The sequence below is a fragment of the Eubalaena glacialis genome, chromosome 1 (assembly GCF_028564815.1).
Source record: "Eubalaena glacialis isolate mEubGla1 chromosome 1, mEubGla1.1.hap2.+ XY, whole genome shotgun sequence".
Lineage (NCBI taxonomy): Eukaryota > Metazoa > Chordata > Mammalia > Artiodactyla > Balaenidae > Eubalaena > Eubalaena glacialis.
The window spans coordinates 210,969,533-210,991,308 of record NC_083716.1 but is presented as its reverse complement, the minus strand read 5'-3'; the positions used below and the strand labels follow the sequence as shown (position 1 = coordinate 210,991,308).

At 36.9% G+C, this 21,776-nt stretch overlaps 1 protein-coding gene across 1 annotated transcript in view; it reads left to right on the top strand.

The window, feature by feature from the left end:
* Nucleotides 1–21,411, top strand: part of DYTN (dystrotelin) — a 51,491-nt gene extending 30,080 nt beyond the window's left edge. The window contains exons 10-12 of the mRNA XM_061204222.1: nucleotides 11,978–12,137; nucleotides 14,650–15,157; nucleotides 21,308–21,411. Of these exons, the coding sequence (XP_061060205.1) occupies nucleotides 11,978–12,137; nucleotides 14,650–15,157; nucleotides 21,308–21,411 (772 nt within the window). The remainder of the gene's footprint in view (nucleotides 1–11,977; nucleotides 12,138–14,649; nucleotides 15,158–21,307) is intronic.
* Nucleotides 21,412–21,776: the final 365 nt, after the last annotated feature.

Here is a 21,776-nt window from a genome sequence, read left to right as displayed (position 1 = left end):
ACAGAAAATTACTTCCATTTGCAGCTAATATGATTGTGAATCCCCAAGAAACCACAAGTAACTCTAGCAAAAACTAGTAGAAGTAATTGGTTTTGAATGGTGAAAAATAAAATATGTATGCACAAATAGCTCTTCACTATATCAGCAATAGCTAGATAGAAATGGTACAAAAATCCCATTTACAATACCTGTAAAATTATTTTTAAAAGAAACTAGAAAAAAATTAACAAAAAAGATACAAAACCCATATAAGGAAAGCTGTAATATTTGATTGAATATACAGAAAACAAGACCTGAGCAAAAGGGAGAAACATACCAAATTCCTAAAAGAGAAGACACTAACATAACAGTGTACGCGATTCAAAAATTAACCTTAAAATCAGTACTCGTGATGCTTCTTTTGTCATTTGCAGACATGCACAGAGTGGCAAAAAAATGTGAGTTGCCTGATGCACAGCTGAGGTAGAACTGAGTGACACCCTGCCTTCTGGTTTCTGCCCTTATAATATAAACACATGTCCTTTACACAGTCTATCTTGTGCCATGTTTTTCCCATTTTTGTGCTTTTTGTTCGTGATTTCACTGTTGCAAATAACCTCCAAACATGGTGCTGAAGTGCTGGCTAGCGTTCCTAGGCGCAAGAAGGCTATGATATGTCTTAACAAAAAATACGTGTATGAAATAAGCTTCGTTCAGACACGAGTTACATGGGTTCAATGTTAATGAATCAACAGTAAACATTAGACAGTATACATATATCTTTAAATAGAAACACACGGGGGGTGGGTGGGGGGATGAATTGGGAGATTGGGATTGACATATATACACTAATATGTATAAAATAGATAACTAATTAAAAAAAAGGAAAAGAAACACATGATAAATAAGGTTATATATTGATAGGTTGATGAAAATGTTCTGACCAGAGACTTCCAAGATCCTAACCCTGTGTTTCCCCCAGGAGCCATCGTTCAGATTCCACTAATTCATTGTTCACGCGACTTCAAAGAGCATAACTACCATGGATAATAAGAATGAACTGCATTTAAATTAAATGCATTTCCAAATAGAATCATGATGTTTTTTAAATAAGATAAAATAATTTTGAAGACATGTTGAAAGAATAAAGGTACAAGAATGTTTAAAATTGTGGAAATAAAAAATAGTGAGGGGGCAGGACAGGAGTAAAGATGCAGACATAGAGAATGGACTTGAGAACACGGGGAGGGGGAAGGGTAAGCTGGGACGAAGTGAGAGTGGCATGGACATATATACACTACCAAATGTAAAATAGATAGCTAGTGGGAAGCAGCCACATAGCACAGAGAGATCAGCTTGGTGCTTTGTGACCACCTAGAGGGGCGGGATAGGGAGAGTGGGAGGGAGATGCAAGAGGGAGGGGATATGGGGATATATGTATACATATAGCTGATTCACTTTGTTATACAGCAGAAACTAACACAACATTGTAAAGCAATTATACTCCAATAAAGATGTTTAAAAAAAAAATAGTGAGAAGGGTTGTTCTTCAACAGACGTTAAAACTTACTCTAGAGCCACCATGACCAAATAATATAGTATAAATCAGAAATGGGTATATTGATCTGAGGACAAGAATACAAAATTTGATTAATGATCCAAGCATAAATGAGAGCCTAACATATGAGGAAGGTGGTATTTCAGTTCAGTGGAAAAAGATGCATAGCTAGCTATCCATCAGGTATCCATTGTTTTGCCCCATAAACGAAAATAAGTTCCAAATTGATTGAAGTTTAAGTGTAAAAATAGTTTAAAATAAAAATATTAGAAAAATTTAGGAAAGCTGGGGTTGGAGGAGACCTTTCTAAGCAAGACAACAAAACAAGGAATCATGAAGTAATAGATACACACATATATACGGTGACATGCAAATGTAGACATTTTCTCATGGTAAATTATATTATAAACAAAATCAAAAATAAGTCTCAGGCTTGGAAAAATATTTTCACTAAGAGGATAAACTATGCTATGGAAAGGTCCCTACCAATTGATAGGAAAAACTGAAAAAGAAGAAGAAGGAGAAGGAGAAGAAGAAGAAGAGGAAGAGGAAAAGAAGGAAGAGGAGGGGGAAGAGGGAAGAGGAGAGGGAAACAGAAATAAGGAAGAAGAAAATGAGGAAGAGGAGAGCGAGGGCGAGGAGGAAAATACTCCAAATATATAAATAGGCAATCACAGAAGAGGAATTCCCAATGGCCATTAAACACACAAAAATATGCTCATCTTAACTAGCGGTTAGAAAAATGCCAATTAAAGGAACAATGAGATATTATCACTTTCTTTATCAGAATGGCAAAGAGTAAATGAATAACGTCCAGTGCTGGTGAACATGGAAGAAATTAGGTGCTCTTGACATTTGGTTGAAGTACAAATGGCTATAGACTTTTCAGAAAATAATCTGAATAATAATTCATTCAATAAATCTTTAGTGAACACTCTTCTAGGCACTTAGGATATATCAGGGAACAAGAGAGATGAAGATCTCATGGAGCTTTCATTCTACTGGGGAAACTAGACAATTAACAATAGGCATATACATGAATTATAATAATATATTAGAAGTTAAAAGTACTAAAGTAAAAGAAAAAAAAGAAGAGCCAGGTAAGAGAGAGCCAGACTTAGAGGGAGTGTTGGTAGCAAATTTAAATTGAGTGGTCTTAGTGGTCCTCAGTGAGAAGTGACATTTGAACAAAGCCTTGAAGGAGGTGAGGGAGTGAATCCTACAGGTACCTGCGAAAGCATACTGCTAACTGAGACAGCCAGCTCAAAGCGGCAGTGTGCCTGGCAGCTCCAAAGAACAGCAAGGAGGCTAGTGTGGCTGAATGGAACGAAGGAGGAAATATTGACAATAGCCTAAAGGGGGCAGTGTAGAAGCAAGGCTATATAAATATTTTCCTAAATTTTTTCCTAATGTTTCTATGTTGAATTTTAATTTAAATGTTCAACCCATTTGAAATTTATTTTAGCAAAGGTCTAGCTTGCTTTCTTTCAGATGGATAGCCAATCTATCTTTTTCCACTTAAAAGAGATACCAACTTTGTCACATATTAGGTTTCCTTATATACTTGAATCAATTAATAAAATTTATATTCTCTTCCTCAGATCTAGAGGTCAATTCTTGTGCATATACTAGATGTATGGTCATGGTGGTGCTATATTAAGTAGAAGGATAAAGTTGCTATCATCTGAAATGGGGGAGGCTATCGGTGGAGCAGGATCATAGGGGAAGATCAGGAGTTCAGTTTGGAACATGTTAAGATTGAGATGTCTCTTAGACATCCATATGGAGATGTTGAGTAGGCAGTTTTCTATTCGTGTCTGGAATGTGGGAGAAAGGCTATTGGAGATCAAATTTGTGAATTTTTGACATACATGGTTTTTAAAGCCATGGGATTGTATGAGATCACCAAATAGACAGTGTAGATGGAGAAGCGAGGAAAACCGAGGACTGAACCATGGGACACTCCACATGACACAGTTGGGGAGAAGGTGAAAAACCAGCAAGGGAGGCTGAGAAAGAGTGATGGATGAGGTAAGAGGAAAACCAAGAATGAGGAATCCTGGAAGACAGGTAAAGAGAGTGTTTCAGGGAGGAGGGCATGGTCTACAGTGTCAAATGCTGCTGCTTGGTCAAGTAAGAATTGACCTTTGGATTTAGCACTGAGGAACCCATTGATGACCTCAAAAAGAGTATTGTAAGACAGTGGTTGTAGAAAAAAATCAGACCGGAGGCAGTTTAAGAGAGAATGGGAGTTGAGGAATTCAAGATACCAAACAAGAGAATTCTTTCCAGGATTTTTTTTTACTATAGAGGGAACAAAGAGATAGTGTAAGTAGTAGAGTATCTGAAGTTAAGAGAATGTTTGGTTATGATGGGGAAAATAACGGCATGTTAGTATACTGAAGGGGATGAGTTTGTAGCGGGAAAACTTGATGATCTGGTGCAAGAGAGGGGAATTGTTGGAGCAATGTCATTCAGCAGCCAAGGGGGGATGGAATCTATGCACATGTGGAGAGATTGGCTTTAGAAGAATGGTACCTACTAAACATAAAAATGTACACAAGATTTGGCCCTTGATCCATTTTTGGAACTCTGTCTTTAGGAATAAGAGCACTACTACATAGAAAATAAGATAAACATTGTAACATTGGAGGGTGGGGCACAAAACAAACAAACTGAAGATCCACTGGTAGAAAAATGGTCGATTATATATGATACAACATACAAGAGAACATAGTGAATCTACTTAAGGACAAATTTTAGCACCTATCTACTATACTAGAGGGCATTCATCATCATACATTAAGAGAAAAAGGCAAGTGGCAGAATCATGTGTATGGAATGATGCCATTTTTGTTTCAAAAACAAATTCAATATGTATTTTGCTGTTTGTAAGCATCTGTATGAATGCAGAAAATGGTGTTGAACAACCCCAAGGTGTTAAAATGATTTGAAACGGGGTAGGAATAGAGTGTGTTACTCAGAAGCTGTGTGACAAAGAAGTCATGGGTTACACTTTTTTCTACCCCAAAGTGCCCACTCCTTAAACACATAATTAAAGTGTACCAGAGTAATCGCTTCTTTCCCTATACTCTCATTGCATTCTGTAGAAATAATCGCACTATGTCAGAAATGATTGTGTATTTGTCTGTTCATTACATGTAAAGTCTCTGTGAGCAGGGAGTTCTCTGCTTTTTTAAAAAAAAGTCTTTTTATCTGCAATAACTCAAGATGGTAAGATGCTTCAAATAGTTTTTGAATAAGGGAATGAAATTAAATGGAATTGTATAAAATGGAATATGCCTGACCTTAAATTAGTCTACTCTATTCTACGCTCTTTTAGATATGACATAATAAACACACATCTGCACTTAGAACACCTAGTATCTGACCTGGACAAGATGACCTGGGGGATTTTCTGTAGTCATCCCTGAACTTCTCTGCATTCTCATTTCTAGATTATCAAGAAGGAGGGAAATGGAATTTTTGTTCCTATTATTGGCTAATTCACTCTATATCAACTAAGTAGTTGGAAAAGAGCACAGAGGAAAAAGTTGAACTACTTTATTGCTATTTTTGGATATTAAATTGAATAGCTGATTTGACATTTTCTAAAAAGACTCTCCTCAATGTCATACCTGATTATTAAAAATTATTACAACCTCTCATAAAATTCTACTTTTATAACAGGCTCTCCATTCAGTACAATAGATCTGAAGCACCAAGGTATGTAAGTCCAACTAGACCAGTAGAAACAACAGCCACAGAGGCCTTCAAACAAATACCTCAAAGAGTATCTCTGGCTCAACAAACCAACGGCAGTAGCGCACATCGTCAGGTGAGTCCAAAGGGGAAAAGAACAATTAAGGCACAATTAATGGATAAAGTTTAGCTTTGAGAGGACTCTTCCCAAGTCTACATCCTAAAGGGAAGCTGTATTCAACTTTGATATTTTTAAATTACTCCAGTGTCCATAGATATTAAGTCTCTGCCCGAAACTTCTAAATATAGCTTACTTACAGACAAGGCTTTCTTCTGCCCACAATACCTTAACTTGACTATTCAGTATCCTAAGATACGATGTAATTAAAAAGTAGGGAAAAAGGGAAAATTAGTTCATCCGTACATAAAGAAAATGTTCAGGAATTTTCGAAGGGAAGAGGTGAGAGAGGAAAGTGAAAGAAACATAAGAGGGAAGAAACTTTTTTTAAAAAACCCAGTGAAATTTTTTTCATCAAAGGAATTAGAAATGCTTCTTTTTTTTTTTTTTTTAAGCGTACAGTCTGCAACTCCTTTATCATGTTTTCAATCAGTTGTTGACTTGCCCTCCCGTGTGCAACTCCACTTGTAGGTGTCCCTTCATCATTGTAATCAGTACAGTCAGATCCTAAGGGAGGTCTTCAAAATGTGATCATCTGTGATGTTTTTCAATCATCAAAGAGAAATTAGAGTTCTCATATTGCAGTTGTTCCTGGTAGAATTGTGAAGAGGAGAGTAAGTCTTGTGACCACCCAGGAAGGAGCAGCCTGTGCGCTGCCTCTGGGTGAGGTTTTTCAGGTCTGTGTGCGTTTTCATCAGCAGCTCAAGCAGCTGCACCACTCAGACACCCCTCACTGCACATCCAAGAATGCCTCTGGCTGGAGTGCCGGGCAGAGAGCAGGAGTTACGTGTGCGGGGACAAATAACGAGCTGCTCCATTTCCTGCTTCGAATAAAAGAAGAAAAAAGCCATTTTCACACTGCGATAGTTTGTTTCACTTTAACATTGCTTCGTTCTGAGGCAAGAAATTTAAAAGAGGTTTTGCTTTCCTTCCTTTATTTCACTTTCTTTTTACTCCCTGTCACCTCTTTCTCATTTTTAAAGTTGCTACAGCTTATCTTTTGTATGTAATACGTTTCTTTCTTTGATTAAAAAGAAAAACATTTTTAATTATACAAATAAGACCTGAATCTGTTTGCCTTATAGAAAGTTAAAATATTACAGATAAGGGTAAAGTCCTTTTCAGCCATAATTCCCAGCCCACATCTGGTCCCGAGTTTTCCAGAGGTAATCTCTTTGGGGTATATCTTTGCAGACCTTATACTATGTATCCAAATATTCAAATATCCCTACGTGTGTGTGCCCAAAGAGGGCAAATTGTTAGTATCTATTAAACTTACAACCTGGGAACCTTGCACATGCATGCACAAGGAGGCATGTACCACTTGGTTCATTGCAACATTGCTTATAATTCTGAAAAGTTGAAAACAGCCTAATGTCCTTCCATTGCAAATGACTAAATAAACCATGGTATCTATTCTCTGGATATACCATGGTAGGTCCATATGTGCTAACCTGAAATGCTTCTCAGTTGCATAACAATATGTACCATATGACAACATTGATATTAATGATGTAAAGCTCACTGATTCAAAGTGATCTATGCTAGGCATGTAGAAACTGTTTGAATATTTGAATGAAGAGGCAGACAGGCACCGGTCACTCAGAAGGGCCACAAAGAGCATGTAACAACCAGAGAACATGACTTCAAGTCTGTAGCTCACTTTTTTCTCCCTTCCGTACTCTCTTCCTCTTGTAGGCTGTTCCGAGGGAAGAATGTTCTCAAGGTGGCCAGTCCCTCTTCAGATCATTTGTAGGGAGGAGAAAAGGCCACAAAGTATAGCCACAGCTGCTTATAAATGCAGAGTAATGCAATCCAACCTCCCATTCATATGAGTGGGTGCCATGGGCTGGTACATGGTGCCCCAGGAGCCTGGGCCAGGCTGGGTCAGGTCAGGACTTGCTCTTGGGGTGCAATTTAGGAACCAGACTGTGATTTGAGAGATAAGGTTTGGTGAGAAAATCCTAGATGAGAACTGAGCTGATCATTATTAACTCAAAGAGACTTGGTGAATGCAAAGAGTAGTGATGAGTCCCAGTACACAAGCAATGGAAAGATAAGGAACTCTCAGTAGAAGGTGGAAGGTAGAAGTGAAAGATTTCTTGAGCCAAGAGAAATAAAATAACCCAACTGCTTTTTGCAGATGCCTTTAGAGAAGAAGTTCTGAGCAGCAGCCTAACTCGGGCAAAAGACTACTGTGACTTATTTTTAAAACCTAAAAATCTTGTTCATGTTTACATATCTTTAAGAAAAGTGTCTCGTAAAAATAAGATGGTGTGACTGCACTTTGAGCATATGAACACCAGTCACTTTTTGAAAAAGAAATTTTTTTGAAATATCATTATCATGTTATTATGAATTTTTAGGAATATGGGTTCAATTCAACCCAAAAACTTATTTTCTCTATTTCTCGCTTCTCTAGACCATAGTCAGCATTAGGAATGAACTGTGGAGGACTCATGAATCCATTAATGCTCTCCATAGGGACAGAAGGTAGGAACCACGTGTGAACAAATACCAACAGCAGAGACACATCAATAGCATTTTGCTTCGCTTTTAGAGGAAGAAATTCTACAAAGTTTTTACAGTGCTCTTTTTTTCTCTTTAATTTGGAAGACATTCCTTAAACAGAGAAATGCTATGATTCCAGTATGAAGGTAAAAGGGGGCTTTGACTCTATTTGAGTAGTTAAGTATAACTAAAACCACCCAGATAATTACATTAAGTTTGGGGTTTTGATTGAGTGATTTTATTCCTTGAAATTTGGTTAAGCATTTTCAGTGAAGTATTGTGTGTGTCTTGTGTGTGTCTTACGGCTTCTAAAATAAATCAGTACATTTCTCCAACAGTATCTAACTTTCTCGAAGATTTACTAGGCTGGCTGGAAACTGTCTAACATCTTATTGTGTCTCAAAGGACTAATTATTCCTTTAAAAAAAAATTATTTATTTGGCTGTGCCGGGTCTTAGTTGCAGCAAGCAGGATCTTTAGTTGTGGTATGCGGGATCTTTTAGTTGCGACATGCAGGATCTAGTTCCCTGACCAGGGATGGAACCCAGGCCCCCTGCATTGGGAGCGTGGAGTCTTAACCACTGGACCACCAGGGAAGTCCCAGGACTAATCATCCCTTGAGTTCCTGTATCATGTTGTCATTCCCTTAGAAGACAAAATTCCTGGCTCCTCAATAAGAAGGTCCCCCTGAGGGAAGACCTTTTTTTGCAGGCACAATGCTTGGTATCTAGTAGATGCTCAATAAATTAATGAGTAAATATATATTAATAAATATGTATTAAAATAAAAATAGGTCATCAATAAATTTATTGAGCATCTAATATATATGTGTATGTGCTTCATAATACAATATATGAGATGTGCTTCATAATACAAAGGTATGAAAGATAACGAACATTTAAAAATTCTGTGATAACTCATGAAAAGAAGCTTAATAACACTTTTAAAGTAATTTAATAATAATTTAAATGTCAAAAACAATTTTGATCTTTTTCATGGTATAAGAAAAATAAATTAGAAATAAAATTAAGGAAAATAGTATAGGAATAAAAAGGCAATTTTGAGACTTAAATTGTAGAAATAAAAAGGAAATTTTGAAATTTAATTCTTTAAAACTTAATTCTTAAAATAATTAACTCAAACAATTATTTTAAACTAGATGATTCCCTTTTATATAATTCATACCCACTACATACACCATTGGTCTCCTAGTAAGGTATTTATCAACACAAAGAATACCAGTGTGAGCCTGATTAGTGAGTAAAATCTATGTGAAGGCTTTATCCTTGTTCTTGTCTGCCCCATTATTTTTATCAATGATTTGGATAAAATAGTAGAGAGCATGCTTCTCAAATGTGTGTGACATGATACCAAAAGGCATAGATAATAAGCTAAATGACAGTCTTGAATCACTAAGATATCATAGTCTGGAATAGTGAGGCAATAGAGACCAAATTTTAAAAGATTAAATGCAAATCCTACAATTATAGGCCCAGGTTCACAACAAAGAGCGTGGAAAGACCTGAGATACAGAGTCAACTGTAAGTTCAGTAACAGCCCACAATTTGTCACTGATGATTTAAAAAGCAATGCAGTCTCAGACTACATTACAAGAAAGAGTATCATTCAATTATTAGTTATCTATTTATTACTCAATGCTAGGTGCTGATCAAGAAAAGTAATGTTCCACTGCTCTGTGCGTGATTAACTCGCCTAGTGAATTAACTTGCCTTTGTGTTGTATTTGAAGACCTGGTACTTGGGAGATTCAAGCTCCTTAGCTCCAGGAAGCAAAACTACATATAAAGATGTAAAAGTTTAGAAAGACAGATTTCAGATCATTTGAAAGGAATTATTTCTCAAATAATCCGATCTGTTTTGTTAACAGTGGATATTTACCTTGAAAGTATGGGGCTCCCAGTTGCTGGAAATATTGGCATTGGGTAAATCTTGTTCACTGGAGACTCCCCGAGAATTTCTCCATTAAAACAAACAAACAAACAAACAAAAACAGAGTAGAAAAGAGCTGCACTTCTGATAGGGCTTTCCCTACTTTCACCTGGATTGTGGAAGGATGGGAATGCATGTCTTCTAGATGTTCAGCATGGTGGATGGGCCAGAAAGGAGGAAGGGGATGTGGGTGATAGACAGCATGGGAGAAAGATAAACTGATGTCACTACTGGTCATAACAAGCACAACACTCTAAGTATAGAAAATACTGTCTAGAGAGGCCTTCTGAGAATGTTTTTTTGTTGTCTGCTATATAAAATCCCTGGGCTGACTCCTTTCTGAAAAGTCCATCATAATGAAGAACTTGAAACTCCGATTACAATCAAGGATTTTAGAATCAGACTCCTCTTTCACCTGTGTGACTGCCTGGAAGTTTGAGGGCCATCTTTTAGAGATGCCTGCTTTGGATAGGAGCCCCAGCTAAATTCTAAGACCTCTCCAAGATCTGTGGCAATTAAGAATTTCAAAGGCTCTAACATTGAGAAATGTTGTTCATTTCCTACCAGGGAGCCAATTTCTACAACTTCCACAAATATGACAATCGCACTGGTCAAAGAATAAGACTGTACTTTAGAAAGCCAATTTTCACTGTATACATACACTGTAACAGGAACTATTTTAGGCCTGGGCCTGGGGATATGGCAAGAAGCAAAACAGAAAAAAAAAGTTGCCAGAATAAAGAGACAATAAACAATTAGTAATAGAGTAAGTAAGATATAAGTAAAATAACAAGTAAAACAGGTAGCATGTCATATAAAGTGACTGTCCAGAAGTCTGAAGGCTCGAGACTAAGTCAAAATCTAAGATCGCATCATGTTCTGTAGCAATTAGACATGGCAAAAATCCATGGAGACAAGGAGATGGGAAAGACTAGGGAAGGAGATGGGAGGTGATGGAAGCGAGGTTGGGGGCTCTGGTTTGCAGTTTCAAGTAGAGCAGTGAGGGAGAGCCTCATTGAGAGTATGATGGTGACCAAAGACTTAAAGATGAGGAGATGGGCTGAGCAAGAACCTGGGGGAAGGAGGATTCCAGGCACTGGGGGCCAAAAGAGCCAACTCTGAGGGGAGAACATGCCCAGTGTGTTCGAAGAGTTGCCAGAAACTCTGCGTGGCTGAAGGGCAGACAGTGAGTAAGAGAAAGCAGAGGTGAGGTCAGGGAGGGAAGCGGAGGGTCTTGGTCATCTTGTTCAGCTTTGGCTGCCTCTATAAGGACTTTGGTTTATTCTAAATAAGGAGGGGAACACTGAAGGGCTTTGAGCAGAGGAGTAACATGATCTGATTTATGGGTTTTCTTTGTTGTTCTTTTCTTTAAATTTTTAAAGATTTTTTTTTTTTGGATGTGGACCATTTTTAAAGTCTTTATTGAATTTGTTACAATATTGCTTCTGTTTTATGTTTTGGTTTTTTGGCCGTGAGGCATGTGGGATCTTAGCTCCCTGACCAGGGATCGAACCCGTATCCCCTGTATTGGAAGGCGAAATCTTAACCACTGGACCGCCAGGGAAGTCCCCTGCCTTATGTTTTAAAAGAATTACCTGACTACTTGGTTCATTCTGAAACCAATGAACAACTAGACTTAGGGAGAGAAGCCAAGACCCACAATTCACAAATTGCATCATTGTTGCCTCCCCGTGGTCTTGGTCGGGTGTTAGGTATTTAGCCATGACATGTATGCTATCATTCTAAATGGAGTGTTTCTGGACAAAAAGATAATGAATAAAGTCAATATTCGCATTTAAGGAGCTGCTGAAGGTATGCTGTCAAAAGTAATCCATAACATGCATGATGAGTTTTTGAAAACACCTCTAAAACCAATGAAATTCTTGGGGGAATTGTGTGTATAATAGACACGAAGGACAGCTGTACATGGTGAACAAACAGTTTAAAGCAGGATTGTTCAATGTTAGGTAATAGTTGAGGCGCAGGCTACTCCGGCATCTTCTCCCAGAGAGGACCCGGAGTACATCTCGCTAGGGCTCTTGCATCTTGCTGTGCCGACCTCTTGCCCTTCCAACCCACTCAGACCTGTCCTCTTTGCAGGCTCCTTAAAAAACAGTTAAACCAATACAAAGACAAGTTGCAAGCCATATATGCCTGCCAGGAAGAAAAAAGTTGCAGATTTGAAACAAAGATTCACGAACTCACAACCAACCAGGACAGTCTGTGGACGAAGCTACAGCTAATGGGACAGAATCTACAGGTATAGAATGTGGGAGACACAGGCCATCTGGAAGTCTGACCTAGAATCTTCTGGCTGAGGGTCGGCTGCAGCCTGAGCCTTTGCACCTCACTCTGATCAGCCTCTTCCCTTTCCCTCTTCTCTCCATACCCTGACCAACTCCCCTTTTCATCAGCCAGACAATATCTTCCACTTTTGCGAAGGAAGTGCCATTGGGAGAGAACAGCATCAGTACGATTTAGAAACAACAGACCTGGGGCAAAGAGGTTCTTTATAGCATTGATTCTTAAACCTTTAGTCTCAGCATCCCTTTTAGAGACTTACAATTTTTTGAGGATCCCCAGGAGCTTCTGTGGGTTATATCTATTGCTGTTTACCCTAATCAAAATTAAAACCGATAAGCGGTTTTAAAATAAATTTATTAACTAATTTGAAAATGAAAGTAATAAACCCATTTTATATAGAACAATTTAAAACAGTAATTATATATATTTGTATATATTTAATTAGAAGACTGGCATTGTTTTACGTTTTTTACAAATCTCTTTAATGGCTGGCTTCAGAAAAGACAGTTGGATTTTTCCTAACTGCTTCAGCATTTGATCTGTTGCAAGATGTTCTGGCTGAAGAATATGAAAAAATATGGCCTCACACAGATTTGCAGTTGAAAAAGAGAGGAGTATTTTAATAGCCTTTTCAGATAATTGGAGATCTTCTTCTTTGATACTACACCAAAACGTGATAAATGATTGTTTCTCAAAGGATGGTCGCAATATTGAATCTGAAACCATATCTCTTTCACACGCTGTTTCATTAAAATACAATATGCTGTTGTGCTTTTTGAATGAATCTTCTATCCAGGCATGATTTTATACCATCATACATTGGTCATTTGGAAGTTCACCAAGCTATGCCGAACTTCCTAATGCTCACCCATTTCATTATACAAGATTTTAAAGAATCATTAAAAAATCATAAAAAATCATATTCATTAATACTACCATGAATCTCATCAGAAAAGTCTTTAAGAATTGGAAAGCAAGCAAGCTCATGGTAGTGGATGCAAGTTTTCCAAAATTCTAATTTTTGCTTAAAATCTCAACTGTTAAGATTGGCAACACATATCATTGCTTTCCTTACTGTCACAGTCTCACTTCATTCATTTTTGAAAAAATGTTTGCCAAATACCCGTCTAATTCTTTTGCACAAGAGAAAACTTTTATATTTCAGTAAACATAAGAAATGTTTTATGCATACTTCCCATTTCATCACATATAATATTAAGAAGACATGTGTTACTAAGAAAAATAAGAATTTTTGCTACACCTTCAAGAATAGTCTTTTTTTTCTTTTTTATTGAAGTATAATTGATTTACAACGTTGTGTTAGTTTCAAGTGTACAGCAAAGTGATTCAGTTATACATAAATACATATATTCTTTTTCAGATTCTTTTCCATATAGGTTATTACGAGATATTGAATATAGTTCCCTGTGCTATACAGTAGGCCCTTGCTGTTTCTCTATTTTATTTACCGTCGTGTGTATCTCCTAATTTATCCCTCCCCCACTTCCCCTTTGGTAACCATAAGATTGTTTTCTACGTCTGTGAGTCTGTTTCTGTTTTGTAAATAAGTTCATTTGTATCATTTTTTTTTTAGATTCCACATATAAATGATGTCATATGACATTTGTCTTTCTCTGACTTCACTTAGCATAATCATCCGTAGGTCCATCCATGTTGCTGCAAATGGCATTATTTCATTCTTTTGATGGCTGAGTAATATTCCATTGTGTATATATACCACATCTTCTTTATCCATTCATCTGCATCAAGGATATTCTTAAGAGGAACTGCCTTTTTTTTAACTGCAAGTGCACAATGGTAAGAATACCATCACTACTAGCACTGCTTGGTGATGCTGCCTTGATGTGCGGTAAACACCAACAACTTTAGCTTTACTTACTATTGATTTTGCACCATCAGTGCAAATGTCAACACAGTGAAGAGGCAAATAACCTCTAAGTGTTATTGTGAAAATAATTTTGACCTCATGGACCCCTGAAAGGGTCTCGGGGACCTCCAGGAGTCTGTGGACCACACTTTGAGGGCTGTGCTTTGTAGAGAGCACACCCCCCAGATTTTATTCCTATGGCTTATTATGAAACCCCTCACAACATACCTACCTAAATAGATCATTATGAATGTTTTATTGTAATACTTTTTATCTATCAATCCAAGATATCCTGACATTTTCAGATATTCCTTATGATATTTTTAGAACCTGAGCTTTCAGAACCTAGCATTTTCCCAAGTTCCTTGTGATTATTCCCTGTGATATTTTAGAATCTGAGCTGTTCTACCTTTAGGTTGACATTGAATCAACAGCATAAAATAAAATTAATAGCAATGTATTTAGAGACAAAAAAGAAAATTTTGCATTAAAATTTCCTATTAGAATATTAAAATTTAATGCATAATGAAAAAGTAAGATAAATGTTCATTTCTTCATAAATAAAGTTTTCTTTATCCAGGCAGTGTTGCAGCCCCTTCATCCTTCATCTTCCTCGCAAAATATGGCTGCCAAGCGTGACCATGGAAATGGTGAAGAAAGTTTTCAGAGGGGAAGAGAGTCTTCCCAGATCAAGGGTGCCACTGAGGATGGTTCAGAAGAGGAAACACTTCCTAAGTCCACTGTGATTGACGGAAGTTACCAAGGTCCAGCACATGCAGAACATGTTCTACCAAACTCAGAATCACCAGAGGCCATTTTGCAGCCAAGGTCAACACAAAGCACCAGGGCACGAAGCCAAGCACAAAAGACCTCAAAGGAAATCTTTAGTTCCCTACCCATTTCCCAGGAAGGACTGCTGCAGGACACCTCCCAAACTGCTCCTGCTGAAATGAACAGTCCTGCCCTGGCACCTGTGGAAAGGAAAGGGGCAGTTAACATCCAGGAGGGAGAGGATGAGCTGGAGGAAGAGGAACTGCAAGAATTGTTGTCAAAACTCACGGATGCCTTCACTCTAGAAATGCCTTCAGGTAAGATTTTTCACAATCCCTAGAGATAGTGATGGCCAGGGAGTCAGGCTGCCTTTTAAAACACTTGATTCTATAGCCCTGTATTAGCCCTACAGCTACGATTCATCTAGTGAGTAACGGAGTTGTGAGTCTTTTGGACATTAGTAATCTCTCTGAACTTGATTTCTAGTGTTGCCTAATTGATGGGGTTATTGTGAGCATTAAAAGTGATAAGCCATATGAAGTTTTAGTATAGCACCTGGCACATACCAAGAATTCAATAAACACCTATTATTTTGTTATTGCAATTGTTATTATCAATAGTACTAAAACATATATAACTGGGCAGCCTGATGTTACCATTTAAAAATGAGAGTAAGAATGATGCTCTCTTTCTAGATAATTGATTAAGGTCTCTGTATTATTAGTAATACCATCATCATCATCACCTTCATAAGCTATGTCTCATTGTTAAATCTAAAGGCTCTTTTTATTAATACTTCTTTATTATAGCTATTTCTTCTGTTTTACAGTGACATTGTCTTATTTATAGAGTATTTTGTCATCTTAATATATCTATATCTGTATCCATTTCTTTTTAAGAAAGTGTAAGATCTTTTATGTTGGAGTGATCACATAGAGACTGGTGATAAAACAAGGATAACATTCTCATGCATTTCTGCATCAAAGAAGGCCTTCCCAAAATATTTCTGAGTTGGTGTATTAGTTTGCTAGGACTGCCATAATGAAGTATCACAGATCGGGTGGTTTAAACAATTAAAAAAAATTTTTTTCTCATGCTCCTGGAGGCTGGAAGTCTGAGATCAAGGTGTCAGCAGTGTTGGTGTCTTCTGAGGCCTCTCTCCTTGGGCTGTAGATGGCTGTCTTCTCCTTGTGTTTTCATACCATTTTCCCTCTGTCATGTCCCTATCCAAATTTCCTCTTCTTATAAGGACACTACTCATATTGGTTTAGGATCCAGCCACATAAACTCCATTTAATTTAATTAACTCTTTAAAGACTCTATCTCCAAATATAGTCACATTTGGAGATACTGGGAGTGGGACTTCAGTATATGACTTTGGGGAGGGAGACACAATTCAGCCCATAATAGTTGGTGAGCTATAAAATGGGAACATGATAATGTCAGTTATATACTGAACTTGGTAGAGCCAAGTCAATGAAGTAATTACTTGGTGATTCTAAAAATATCTACTGTGAAGAGAGTTGGAATTATAATCCTGTATTAGAGAAAACAAGATCACAAAGATACCAGAAGCATGCCCAGGCTGCCTGAGACAAAGACTGGATGAGAACTCCTTGTGCCTGATTCTTAGGTCAACACAAGATTCCACCCACTTATTTCCATCTAAACATCAGTGGGGTCATGATGAGTATTCAAAGCAAAGTCAATATCCACTTGACCTTTTTAGGAAAATTTCACATAAAAATTTGACTTTTATTTTAAAAACTATTTTAGGATTTCACATATTCATCTCATTTTTAGTTTTTGTTTTTGTTTCTCCAATTGAGTTTATGAAAGCTGTTGATTTTTAAAATATTGTATTAGGTCAGCCCTCACAAATGTAGTAGGCTATATTGTACATTTCAGATTCCTAATAGACTAGGTCTACTACACATATTTGGGAGACAATATCCCAGCACTGCATGCAGTTTGATACCTAAAAGATCCATGCATATTTTAAGTAACTTTATCAAGGTCTATACATACAAATGTATCTGTATCTATATATACACCCATCATTATATCATTTAAAGGGAAATTATGAAAAGGCAAAGTTTATTTTTAAATTCAGATAATGCAATAATGTATAAAGATGCAGTTAGCATTATCCAATCTTGTAGATAATATAAAAAATATATTCTCAAAAAATTTACCTCTGCTTCCATTTACAATTTAAGTAGAACCATTGAGATGCTTCTGTAGGTAGTATGCATTATTATACAAAAGTGCTTATGATATTAGCAGGGAAGTACACCTTTCCCTTTTTGTTATTATACTGCATTGTATACTTTGTGATAATTCAGTGAGTACTAATCGACAAGATTTAAATTTATAGTCATTTCTTTTATATCAGTTTTATTTCTTTGAGGCTTTTAAGCATAGGATGTATGTTAATCTTCATGGCTAATATCTACATTTATTAAACATTGCCATTCTTCACTCAAATATTTCTTATTAAGTTTGTATCCTTATTCAATCAGGTATTGAATATGATTCTATTTGTAAACTCTACTTAGCCACTGGCAATATGGATTATAAAAATACACCCCATAATTTATGCATGCTTATCAAAATCACAGCAAATGTAATCAGAGACAGAAATGTGATAATCACACATATGAAGATGTGGAAAGGCAAACAAACTAAATTAAGGTATTGGTCATTTTTGTTTTATTTCTATCTCTGTTACAGATGCATCAGATAACAGTAGGAAGTTTCTAATCATTTTACTGCCCCTGTTTTTTTATTTTTTAATTTGAGAACTGTTGGTAAAATTAGAAAGGTCTATTGTTTGTAATATACTAAGATTTGCTCAGACTGTCAACATATTCACCCAGTGTGTGATTATCCTAGTAGCTGACTAGTCTTTTGAATTGGAGCTTTGCTAAGGAGTCAACACATTTTGGAAATTAAGATGAACTTTATATGACTTAAGACTTAATAAGACGAAAACGGCAAGCATGATGGTCAGTTTGGGGGCAGTTGTTGACATTAACTGAATAGAGTCTTTCAATATCAAGATCTAGGATAATAGGATTTCAGGAGACCCTGAGGGCTTAATGGAAAAGAGAAAGTGTGTAGAAGGGGTTCCCCAAACCTCTTTAAATTCCAAATGTTGGACTGAAAATCAGTAGCAAACATTTTGTTCAAATTTGCAGTAAAGGAATTAGATTTGAAAGAGCATCTAACACTACTTGCTTCCGTGGTGACAAAAAAAAAAAAAACGTAATGCTCTAGTCTTATTTTCTCATTAAATTATTTTCTTTCCCTTTCTGAGCGAAATTTCCTACTTACATCTCTGAAATTCTTTCCCCAGCTTCTCTTCCATCCCTCTTTGCCATCCGTTTACCACAGTAGGTTTCAAGGATGAGAAGGGAAGGCGAGGGAGTGATGATGGGATTAGGAGGGCATGGTTAAGGGTGGGGATGTGGGAGAATTATTCCTGTTCCTTTCTTCCCCACCTGCAACCATCATCTAAACTATTATTTTAAATAATCAGAAGATAAAGTTTGGACTTCAGCAGGTTGTAGAAAAATAAGGAACAGTGCTTTAGCAACCACAGGTAAGAGAAGTTCAACACTGGATCTTTATCTCACTTATTTAGAAGGTAGACTTCTCAAATGCTGCCTGGGAATCCTAAGGATATATACTGAATGCTTAGTGAATCTTTCTCTCTCTGATATATATATGTACATATATATACACACACATATATATATGAAAAAGTAGAAGTAATTTTTCTTGATGGGAAAAGATACACAAGAGTTCCAGCATTAAGCTCCATGAAGGTAGAAAAAAATGTCTATTTGGTTCATCCTTCTTTCACTCATTCATTCATTCATTCAACAAATAGTCATCAAGATTTAATTATGTGCCAAGAGCTGTGCTTGATGCTGGGCATTCATTTTGAAAGGGGTAAATTTATGTTTTTAAAACACTTTGTCATTGTGTAGAAAGTGGCTTGGAGAAGGGCAGGTGGTGGCGGCTTGGACTTGGTAGATTGTCATACACTTATTGCTATAAGGAAAGCTGGGAAAGCTGAGATGGAGGTCAGCAAATCAAGAATTCTGTTTTGAACACATTAAGTGTGAATTGCTTGGAGACATCCAGATGGAAATTTCAGAGTGGCAGTCAACATGTACAATCTGGAGCTCAAGGTCTTAGTCCAGAGTAGATATTCAATACATATTGGTTTGCTTTATTAATTATTATTGTAAGGAAGATGGGCTCAGTATTTCAATTGCCAGAAGAGTAATCATAGAGTAGATAATCTAATACTTTTAAACCTCTATACCCATCATTCTGATAGCCTTCTCTCACATCCCAAATTCATTCAGAGACCAGATAGATTGTTAACTACATTCAAGTGAATTATTCTCCCATTGTGATTTCCTCTGGACTGTTGATTTCACAGGTTTGTCTATCTAGCATCTCACTAGGCCTCTGACTATATGCTATATTAATTCAGTCCCTATATATATGGAATTCCAAGTTTATGCCAAGCAACATGCTTGGTGTTAGGTGCATATCTCTGGCTAGTTTTAACATTTCAAGGGACTAGAGCTTAAAAATAAAACAACCAAACAAGAAAAAAAGAACCGATGTATGAAATGAATTATTGCTTCTCTATTTCTTTATTGTATTTAAAGTTTTTATAACTGTGGGCTGAGGGATAGAATATCCTAAAATAAGTTTGCTTCTGGACAAGGTTTTTTATTCAGGCAATAAAATATTATTTATTCAAGGTCCTTGTAGTTCTGCGGCAGTGTTAGAGAATAGACAGTAAAAAAGACATGAACCCTCTCCTCTTATGTTCAACAGAAAACAGCACAGATGGAGCCATAATAAATCATGTAACTAAAGTGTATAACAAACTAAGCCTTTACATGTTTTTATTTCCTGTGATCTTATTTTTTTAATTATACAAACAATATTATACAGTATGCTCATTGTAAAATTAAAATGCCTATGTGCACACGTTTTTCAAAAATGAATTCATCATCATGTCCTTCACTCCCTGCCACCTGTTTCTCAGAGGTAAAAAATGTTGGCAGTTTAGTGAGTTTTTCCTTCAGGCTTTTTTCTTTGCATATATTTGTCTTTACTTTCTCAACATAAGTTAGGTTGTACTTGTTTTGCTTTTTTCACTTGACAAAATATCTTAGACATTGGGCAATGTCATTTTTTAAGTGCTGCATAATATCCCAGGGTATAAATATACCATAATTTATTTATTGGTGTGTAATTAAGTTGCTCCCAATTTTTTATTATCGTAAGAATGTTTTGGTGAGTATTCTTACAGCATATATCTTTGTACTCATATGTAAATATCTTTGTAGGATCAATTCTTAGAAATGGAACTTTTAGCTTAAAAATTATGCGTATCCAACTTTTGGTTAATAACTGCCGAATTGTAGAGCTTTCTACAACACAATTCCTATTACAATAGGTCATAGGGGACCACTCAAACCATTAATCAGTAACTATAGAGCAGAGCTCTCAAAGCATCTTCCTTAGGCCAGCAGCATCCGTATCACCTGGGAACTTATTAGAAGCACAATTTCTTGGGCCCCATCCCTGATATACTATGGTAGTCAGAGTTCTCCAGAGCAACCGAACAAACAGGATGTATATATAGATATAGAATGAGATTTATTTTAAGGAATTGGCCCACACAATTATGGAGGCTAGCAAGTCTAAAGATCAGTAGTCAGCAAGCTGGAGACCCAGAAGAGCCAATGTGTAGTTCCAATGCAAAAGCAGGCAGGCTCGAGCCTTAGAAAGAGCTGATGTTTCCTTCTGAGTCCAAAGGCAGAAGAAAACTGATGTCTCGGCTGGAATACAGTCAGGCAGAAGGAATTCTCTTAGACTTTTTGTCTATTCAAGCCTTCAGTTGATTGGACAGGGTCCATCCACATTAGGGAGAGCAATCTGCTTTACTCTGTCTACCAATTCAAATGTTAACCTCATCCAGAAACACCTTCACAGACACACCAAGAATAATGTTTGACCAAATATCTGGACACCATAGTCTAATCAAATTGACACATAAAATTAACCATCATGTATACTGAATCAGAACTCTGAGGGTGGGACCTAGCAATCTATTTTAACACTGTCCAGATGATTTTAACATACACCAGAGTCTGAAAACCACTGCTCTAGACTGGGCTTTCTGGCTACTCAGATTCGTGCTTGAAGTTATGGGAAAATGCTCTTTAAGAACCCACAACTTGGTTGAATTAGTAATTGATCATGGTAAATGATACCCATCTCATCTGCAAGCTGGCTTAGAGAAAGGGCATTGCCATCAGGAACTGCAGAGAGATGGATTTTATTTCTTCTCTGTGCTAGAGCTTTATTAAGATCAGCTTGAGGACCTACAGGTGCTTTCTCTGAAGGACTTTCCTGTTTGTTGTTTTCAGACCTGCAATCTTCAGTAAATATGGACCTGTATTGTGGAGCTGAGCGAGTATGCAGGGCCTTCTCTGCCCTTGTTGATCAGATCACTTTGCCCAACTTGAAGTGAAAAAGAGTCCAGGCTCAAAGGCCCCTTGTGGTGATGACGAAACGTGTTTTCAAAATCTGTACTAAAAGAACTAAACCTTCTACCTCTTTCTCAATAGTCTGGCATGAAGCATGAAGAAAATTTTATTTTTTAATGTCTCTACTCATGTGTCTTAGTTCTTCAGAGTAAAGCCTTGGGAGTGAGGAGTGATAGAGGAAAATGGAAAGAAGGAGCCGAGTCAAATCCAGATGTGCTGCATTTCCAATAGAGGCCCTTTCTTTGAATACATTGGTAGTAATATTCAAGTGTGTGATCTACAGGAATTCATGCAACTATCTTCTTCAATATCTGAATTACCAAATTGATGACCTAATTTCCTATCTAGA